This window comes from Pteropus medius, unplaced genomic scaffold, assembly GCF_902729225.1.
Source record: "Pteropus medius unplaced genomic scaffold, Ma_sr-lr_union100, whole genome shotgun sequence".
Lineage (NCBI taxonomy): Eukaryota > Metazoa > Chordata > Mammalia > Chiroptera > Pteropodidae > Pteropus > Pteropus medius.
This window is the reverse complement of record NW_024351073.1, coordinates 25,837,843-25,846,674: the sequence shown is the minus strand read 5'-3', so window position 1 is coordinate 25,846,674 and position 8,832 is coordinate 25,837,843. Positions and strand designations below refer to the sequence as shown.

The 8,832-nt window shown below is 67.0% G+C and overlaps 1 protein-coding gene across 1 annotated transcript in view; it reads right to left on the bottom strand.

Annotated features, from left to right (window-relative positions):
* The window catches only part of SLC6A3 (solute carrier family 6 member 3), a 35,411-nt gene that overhangs the window by 10,057 nt on the left and 16,522 nt on the right, over positions 1-8,832 (bottom strand). The window contains exons 7-11 of the mRNA XM_039842549.1: positions 7,019-7,153; positions 5,340-5,443; positions 3,935-4,059; positions 1,422-1,534; positions 71-199 (exon numbers count right to left, since the gene is read on the bottom strand). Coding sequence (XP_039698483.1) covers positions 71-199; positions 1,422-1,534; positions 3,935-4,059; positions 5,340-5,443; positions 7,019-7,153 — 606 coding nt within the window. The remainder of the gene's footprint in view (positions 1-70; positions 200-1,421; positions 1,535-3,934; positions 4,060-5,339; positions 5,444-7,018; positions 7,154-8,832) is intronic.

Sequence of the window (8,832 nt, the reverse complement as noted above, 5' to 3'; positions counted from 1 at the left end):
GGCACCAGCCACACTGCGCAGTGCCGAGTGCTAAGGAGGCATCGTCGGGCGGAGCTGAGCCTGTACGTACGTTGGTGACGCAGAAGAGGGAGAGCAGGAAGGTCACCAGGACGATGAAGAGGGTGAAGAGCTCCCGGTGCCTGTGCAGCAGCTGGAATTCGTCTGTGAGCCCGGTGATCACTGACTCCATCCCGCCCATCTGCAGCCAACACAGAGCAGGGGGCGCGCTGGGGGGGCACACGGCGCCAGCCTAGGCACCAGCTGCGTGTGGCTCAGAGGGTACACCCGGAAAATGGACACGCAGGGCAACCTGCACGGTGTCCCGGGCACAGAAAGCCCTAAGGACAAGACGGCCCTCACGAGAGCTTCTCGTGACATGGCCACTGGAGAAAGGGGCCAGCGGGTGGACGCTCTGTCCCCAGCGGTCATTTGCTCAGCCGCTCTGCAGTCCCTGGTGGGGAGAAGCACTATGTGGCTAACGCCGTGCCATGCACTGTGCCGCCGCGAAGGGCAGCCGTGCCGGACTTCCCAGCAGACGCCTCTGCCACAGGCCTGACTGCAGTCTGCTCCCAGGAGCACGGGCCTGGCCACCGGCTATGTGCTCACCGACGAAGCCCTACTGACCCCGAGCGTCATCGTGATGGGGGGTCACCCCTGAGGACCCTCTGCCTCACTCTGCTGAGACCGCCTCCCCTGGGAAGTGCTGTCATGGCTTCGTCCCCACCAGACACGTCCAAGGGCGTGGTCCGCCTCATGGGGTGGTGACCCGGCTGGTGGGAGATGGAGGGCAGGGCCAGGGAGCGTGACCTGCATTCTCCTGGGGAGGGACCTATGGTTCTCTGCCACTTCCAGGAGGCTCAGATGAGCAAGGCGTCCATGGCCCGTCACAGTGACCCTGAGGTCCCAGCTGCTGGTTGCCAGCAGGTGATGGGGAAGGTGGCTAAGGAAGTCCGGCAGACCAAGGCCCCCACCCCCTTATCCCCTAGCACCCCCCACCCCGCTGCCCGCACATGTGCACACGGGGCTGCACACAAGATGGTCAGTGGGCCAGGCCTGGGCTGCGGCTGGAGCCTCCTGCACCCTATCCGTGAATGCCTGCATTCCTCCCAGGGGCTAGGGTGTCAGGGAGAGTGACAGCTCATGAGGGGCCGGCCCTCATCTGTGTGGTCACTTCGCGCTGCCCTCCTGAGCTGCCCTCTCGCTGCGTGTGTTCAGGGCCTGTGGCGGCTTCAGCAGGGGGCGCTGCTGGTGCCCCCGAGGGAAGGAGAGACAGGCTGGTCCAAGCACCCCATCCCAGAATGGGGTTCGGGCAGTTGCGGGGCCCCTGCCGGCGGCCCGCGTGGGGCTGTGTGCGAGCGCAGGCCCTCTGGGGGATGGCCCAGCTGCTGGTGGTCCGGGCAGGAGGCGCCGCGGTCACTCACCGCGCTGTCGATCCCCAGGGTGAGCAGCATGACGAAGAAGACCGCGGCCCAGGCCGAGGACAGCGGGAGTGTGGCCAGCGCCTCGGGGTAGATGATGAAAATCAGCCCGGGCCCTGAAAGCAGACCCTCCAGTTGCCACCGAGCTGCAGTGTCACAGGCGCCCTCCACCCCCTCGAGGCCGTGGCCCCTTCAGGCGCCTCCAGACACAGCGGCACGAAAGCCCGCGCCGGCTCTCCTGTGCTGCCTCCTATGCGCTCGGCAGACACCTGGCCCTGACCGTGACCCAGGCCACTCCTGTGCCTCGCCGTCCGCCCTGGGACAGGAGCGGAGGGGCTTCCGGGGTCCGGCCTGGGTCCCTGAACTCAGGGGCGCCTCCGGGCTCTGTCCCCGGGCAGGGCGCAGACGCCCACGGGCATGCCTGCATGCTCACACTACGGTTCACGCGTGACACGCCAAAAACATTTTCCTGGGCGGCGAATCACCCCACGAACGTCTTCAACAGCACATGCCGCCGGGGACGGCACGGCACGGGCGCTCGGCGGGTGGCTGGGAGGTGCGTGGCCTGCTCACACAGGGGCGGCCCTCTCACCACCCTGCATACCCGCTGGGGCAGGACGGGGTGCTGGCAGCCACCGTGCTCCGTTGCCCCAGCGGGCGGGGTCTGGCGCAGCGAAGGCCTGGGGCTGGGCGGAAGGAGGGGGCTGGGAGCAGTAGCCCTCAACCAAGGTGAGATGTGGCTCAGCCTCAAATTATCCCCAAGCAAATAGTATTCCCATGGGCAGTGGGCAGTCGCCGGGCCGGGTGGTCAGCGTGGGCAGACGCGCACACAGCCGACCAGTAGGCCTTCGCTTCCGGAGCGAGGAGTCCAGCCTGTCTGAGGTCCCCAGGCTGCGGGGACCATTCTGCAGGGTACGATGGAGGCCAGAGCTGGCGCCTCCCGCAGGCTCCAGGCCCTGCTGTGGGGCTGGGCCCCGGGTTCCGGACGCTCCCTTAAGGCAGGGCCAGGGGCTCTTCCAGACGCTCTGAGCTCTGCGTGCGTCAGCCACGAGCCCGGGAGGTGCTCCTCAGCTCGGCCGACCTAATGCCAGCACCCTCACCTTTCATTTCCGGGCCTGAGTTAACATTTCACCCTGTTTTCCCGAGCATTAGAGCTTCGGGTGACATTTACTTTGCTCGCCGTGCACGTGCAGAGAGGATGCACTGCCAGGAGTTGACGGCGGGTTCCGGGCTACTGCTGTTTACCGTCATAAAGGGCACGAAGCGGGGAGCGCGCGTCAGCGAGCGAGTAAATTCCAGCGCTCCACCTTTGCTCACGCTCGCCCACCTTTGTTAGGTTTTGTTCCTGGAGGAAAGAACGTGGACGTGGAAACACGCGTTCCAGCCCCCGTTTCCTGCGTGATCTCAGGGGGTCTGGGAGTCTGTTTCCTACGTTCATAGTGGGGGTGCGATGGGATGATGAAGCAGCCCCTGGCCGCCCTCTGACACCCGCCCCCAGCCCCGAACAGACCCCTGACTGGGGAGTTCGGAGACCAGAAGACGAGGCGGCGGCACCGCTGGGCTTTTCCGAGTCTAAGGACCGGCCCCCAGTAGCGGCGGGGACGTCCCCGCCAGCGGGAGGAGAGGAGGAGGCCTGCAGACTCAGGGCGCAGACACCCCTGAGCCAGGGGACAGCCTCCAGGGGGAGGCCCCTCACCACTCAGCCGCAGAACAGTACTAAAGGCAGGCGAGGGGTGCAGCCATCTCAGGGGACCTTGGACCCTGGGCTGACCAAGTCAGGGCTGCCCATGCCTCGGTTTCCATCACGGACTAGAACCACAAAGACCCCTGCGTGCCCACGGGCTGCAGCAGCCGGAGTGCCCGCCTCGGCACCCACATCCGTGCCCAGCCTCCCGCACGCCCTGCCTGCCCGCTTCCCGCTGGGCCCGAGCCTGCCCTGCGCCCTTGTGCCCTCTGCCCGGCCAGCTCCTGGCGCAGCCCCATGTCCCTGAGATTGCAAGGTTTCTCGACACCATGCGATCCCTTCTGAACACGTCACGGTCACCGGGCGTTTGGAGGGAAAGGCTTTGGGGCGGATTCGCCACTCACGCGGAAGGCAGCCAGCATCTTCCCGCTGACCGCGCCCAAGTCCGCAGCCTCACTGCTTGGAAGAGCTCAGCGCGCTCCCCGCTCAAGGCTTAGACAAGGACCCAGGGGATCCCGAGTGACAAGACAGTGAAACGCCCGCCCCAGAGATGGGGAACCGGAGCCTTGTCCTGCAGCCCGAGGGGCCTCTGTAAGGGGCGAGGCACCACCGGCCACGTCGTCCTGCAAGGAGATGGGGCGGGGGCAGCACGATGCAGGGAAGGGTGCGTCCCCCCTCCAGTTACGATCTCGCAGTGGGTTCTCCAGGGGGACACGTGCGGCTGCTCAGGCCAGCCACTCCGACGGGTGGGACCAAGGCCCGCGCCCCGCCCCGTTTCCAGAACTGGCCTGAAGGGCGGCAGTGTGGGCCCAGCCTGCCCTTGGCCACTCACCGTCCTTGGCCACGTCCGCGATGGGCACGCTGTGCTTCTGGGCCATGTACCCCAGGAAGGAGAAGACCACGAAGCCGGAAGAGAAGCTCGTCAGGGAGTTGACTGAGGTGGTGATGATGGCATCTCTGGAACGAGCACCATGCCCATGCTGGAGCGCCGCTTTGCCTGCGAGCGCACCGGCCCCTCCTACTGCCCGGCGGGTGGGGACGGGGCCTCCCACTGGGACCTCGGGCTCCAGGCTGGGGCTCCGGTGCATCCCTACCGTGACCAGCCGCTCGTGTCTCCTGGGACCAAGAGGCTCCTGGGACACGCGACTCAGCGCTGAAGGTGAGACAGTCCCCACCAGCAATGTGGGGGCTCCGGGTGGGCAGAACCTATGACCTTGGGGGGCCCCACTCACACTGGGGGTGGCTGGTGGGGGAGATCTTGTTGGGATGCAGGTTTTGCAGGGGGAGGGGCAGGCAGTGCCTTTTCCAGCTGCCCCTGGCAGCAGGAGCCGCTGGTCTTGGACCCCACTCAGGGCTGGGGCGGGGCAGCCCCCGTGGAGGGACGCCCCAGAGTGCCCAGGCCTGGGGGCACAGGGTGGCTGTGTGGGGCTGTCTCAGGACATGCTCCGTGGGATCCCGGCCCCGGCCCGTCTGGCCATTTTGCTGCATAGACTGTCTTTGTATTTTTACTGCATTTTGTTCTCTGTGTGAAAACGTAAACACGACCGGAGATGATCAAACAGAGCAGGTCCCAGATCAAAGTCTGCTTCTGTTTCTAGAAGGGTTCTTGATTCAGCTTGTAGCTGAAGGTCACGCAAGTCATTCTGGGCCGGGTGGCACAGCCGAGACGCCGTCAGGGCTGTGGGCACGCGGCGTTGCCACTTCCTTGCCTGTCCCGTTCCCGGCCACCTGGGTGCCTCTGCACAGCGTCTGGGACAGCCCCGGGACCCAGGCTCCCGGGACACGTGGGTGCTTCTTCATGGGGGGTCAGCGGAGAGGCTTGACCCTGTCCGAGCACTGGGAGGACGGGCTGCAAAGGAAGAATCCTAGCAGAATTCCTTTGGCCAGGCTGGCAGTGGCGGCAGCGGCCGAGGGGAAGGCAGGTAGAAGCGGCGGTGTGCAAGGCAGAGACTACCTGCAGGGGGGCTGCTGCGTTTTGGAATCCCCTGCAGGGGAGGCGACACCCTTCTCCCCGGGTTTTCATCCCTTCCTGAGAAACAGCTCATCATGCTTTGCCCGCAGCTTCTCAATAATTTCTCCACCTAGGAAGCACCTGGCTCAGCGATTCACACTGCCTGACTTACACACGCCCATGCATCCGAGGTCCCCCTGTGATGTCCGCCCCTTCATCCGGGAACCTGTGACGCCCGCCCGTGACGCTGCAGCTCCCCCACCCTCCGACGGTGCTCAGCACCTACCTGTAGCAGTTGTTGGTGAATTCGTTGTAACTGGAGAAGGCGATGAGCACCCCAAACCCCAGGCCCAGCGAGAAGCATATCTGGGTGGCGGCGTCAATCCAAACCTGCAGCCAGGGCGAGACGCCGCTCTCAGGTAACTGCGGGGGCTGCGGCCAGCGGTCAGCGGTCACAGGCGCTCGTGCCAAGACCGCGGCCGGGGTGCCCTGTCCTCCCAGACGGCGGCTGCCGCCGAGATGCCGCCCGCTCCGTGGAACCGAGTCAAGTTTAAATCACGTCAGGGGCAGGGAGCAACTGGCCACCATCAGGGACGAATGCCGCCTCGGGACGCAGCTTCCCGCGCGGCTGGCCGGAAGGGGCGGCGTCTGCGCCACCCTGCGGACCTCCCCGGCTCGCGGTGCCCGTGCTCCGCGTTAATGCGCACGGAGCAGTTAACTCGCTACGCGGGCACGGGGTCCCTGACGCCCGGGTCGAGGTCCCGGCCGGCTGCATCTCCTCCCGCTGTACCCCAGGGCTCCCTCCACCCCCGCGCCCCGAAAACACCGCTGCTCCCCAGCCTCAACGCCTGTCCTCCCGCGGGAGCCTGGTCAGCGCCCCGCCAGCGCCCGCTCACCACCGCCCTTGCCTCGGGGGCGTCAAGGCGTCCGGTCCCCGTGGAGGCGCCTCCGTCCCCGCCCGCAGCTCTTTCCCCTGGGAGTGGGGGGCTCCCCGGGGCCGGAGCCCCTCCCTGCTCCTCCCGTCCCACCCGGTCCTGCCTGGGGGCTGCTCCTCCCAAGTCCCTGGTGCGCCCCATGTCTGGTGACCAAGCGGCCGCGGCAGCCACCTTCCAACCACAGGCCCCGTCCACAGCGGCTCGGCTCCCGTGGTGGCTGCAGGCGCCTGCCCGCCCCGGTCTAGTCCCTCTGGGAGCCCAACTTTTACAAAAGTGCCCCTTCTCTTCACCTCCACCTCCCGCCAGTGGCCACCCTCCTCTCTCTTCCTTGGGAGACCCCTCTCGCACGGCTGGCCACGCCCCCTCACTCCAGAAGCGTCGCCATGGTGGCCGTGGTGGGCTGGGGCGTGGGCAGGGGGCTGCGGTTCATTTTTAACCCAGAGCAGTCTGTCCCCAGAGCTATCTGCTGCCCGACTGTGGACCTCGTTCCTGATGCAGGCTGGATCCCTTGTGCGGTGGGCAGCAAGTGCGCTCTGCCATCGGGGACCCGCTTGGGGGGGGGCGGGGGGAGGAGGGGAGCCCCGGTTCCGGCAATGCTGGCCGGCCTCAGCCTGGCCGGGCCAACGAGCGGGGAGTCCGGGCTCAGGGCGGCATGCCCGGTGCGTGACAGAGCCCCGTGGGACCGGCAGCCCGCAGCCTTCCCGCAGGAAGCAGGTCCGCGGCACGCGAGGGCGACGGGCAGCATGGCCCCTTCTATCCCTGCAGAGACCCAGCAGGCGACCTGCTCCGCCACCTTCCTTCCTCGGGTCCATCAGCGCCCCGCTGTGCCCACGTGACCCCTCCTACCCTGACGTGCTCTCTGCGGGCGGGCGCGGCGCCCGGCGTCCGCTGGACTTACCGGGCAGTACGGAATCCTGGCAGGGCTGCTACCCTTGGGGTCTCCTGCCCCCAAATATGGGAAGCTCCCTGGCGCCGCGCCTGCCAGCCCGCGGGGACCGCGAGCCCCGTGCGGGGGGTGGGGCATACTCACGGACGCCTCGCGGAGCCGGTGGAAGTCCACGCTCAGGTAGGCTTTGATGCCGTCCACGGCTCCGGGGAGAGTGATCCCTCGCAGAAGCAGGGCGAACAGCACCACGTACGGCATGGTGGCCGTGATCCACACGACCTGGGGAGGGGATAGCGTCACCGGTGGCCCCGGCTGGCCATGGCCGGGGCGTGGGCACGAGGTCACCCTGATGGTTTGTGCTGAGAGAGAGGTGGCCTCTGCCTGGGAATCCCCACACCCCTGATGGTCACAGGACGCCAGCTCAGCAAATGCTCGCTGGGGTGAGACCGCGAAGGCCGTCTGCGCTGCGCGACTGTCCTGGGTATTAGACCGGGACAGACGGTTTGGCAAGCGAGTGACATTCCTGCTCCCGTTTGGTCTGTCACAGCAGGGGTAGGAGGCTGAGGCCCGGTTTCTGATGAGATGTGAGCGGATTTCACTGGCGGCGAGCGTGCACCTGGATCACGTGTCGCAGAGGGACCCTGGGCTGTGGGGGAGAGGCACCCATCGCGACCGGGAGGGCCCCGTGCTGGCACGGCGCTGCGCGTGCTGTCACAGGCGGGGGACACGGCCTGCTCAGAATTGCTCTGCTTGCCCACGATAACCAAGATACCTTCGTCACAAAACGTTTATGTCGTGCTCGTGTTCACGCCGCAGACTCTGCCGGGGGCGCTTCCCCCTGGCGCCGTGCCTCAGCCGTGGCCGCGTGCTGACCTCCCCACTGAGCTCCCGCTGACCTGTCCAGTCCCCAGCCAGGCGTGGTCCCCGTGCACCCGACAGCCAGGGCCGTGCCTGCCCCGTCGGGCTGAGCCTCACCTTCCCATCCGGTCCCCAGCCAGGCGTGGTCCCCGTGCAGCCGACAGCCAGGGCTGCAGCCTCACCTTCCCGGAAGTCTTCACGCCCTTCCACAGGCTGAAGTACAGCAGGGTGACGACCAGCAGCAGGCAGGACGTGAGCTGCCAGCGGGGAGGGCCCAGGTCGTCGATGCCGTGGCTCTCGTGCAGGTGCAGCACCCCGCGCCTGCAGGGGGAGGGGGGTCCTGGAGGGCGCTGCCTCCCGCCCACGGCCCACGGGACAGCAGCGAGGACCGGACCGGCTGCAGGCCCCGAGGCTCCACTCAGAGGGCCGTGATGGGGGCGGGCGTGGAGTCACACTGAGAAAGGGGCCCGCCTCGCCCGGGGTCTGCCCTTCTCAGGCCCGCCTCACCTGGGCCCGCCTCACCTGGGGCCTGCCTCACCTGGGGCCTGCCTTCCAGCATCTTTCCCTCCTTTCTCCCCACCTCGGCCCCAGCTGTGTGTCTGCTGCCATAGCCCCCAGCTAGGCCTTGTCACCTAGAGCCTCGTCTCACCAACAGGAGCCGCCGCCTCAGGCCAGTCGCCCTGTGGAGGGGGGCCGCAGGGCTGGAAGGTGGCCGCAGGGGGCCCTGACCTGGGCGCACCTGGGCGGCCTTGCCGCGCCTCGCACACACGTGCACGGTCACACCTCAGCTTGGCGGCAGATGGCCATCTACCTGTCTGCCTGGGAAAGGAGCACGAGGGCCCACAGGAGTGTCCGCCTCCAAGGCCCAAGGGCCCGGCTCGGAGGAAGCGCCTGGCTCTCCTCGGGGACTTGCTCACAAAGCTACTCCTAGGACACCCCACACTCTGGTTTCACCTTAGACTTTTCCAGCCACTTACGGAACTGGCACCTTGTCTGTACCAGTCACATCTCCTCCCCAAGTTCAAAAATTCCTCTTGTCTGATGCCATTTGAAATCCCACGGACAACTCAGAGGACAGGCCCCCGCAGACGCTGTCAGCC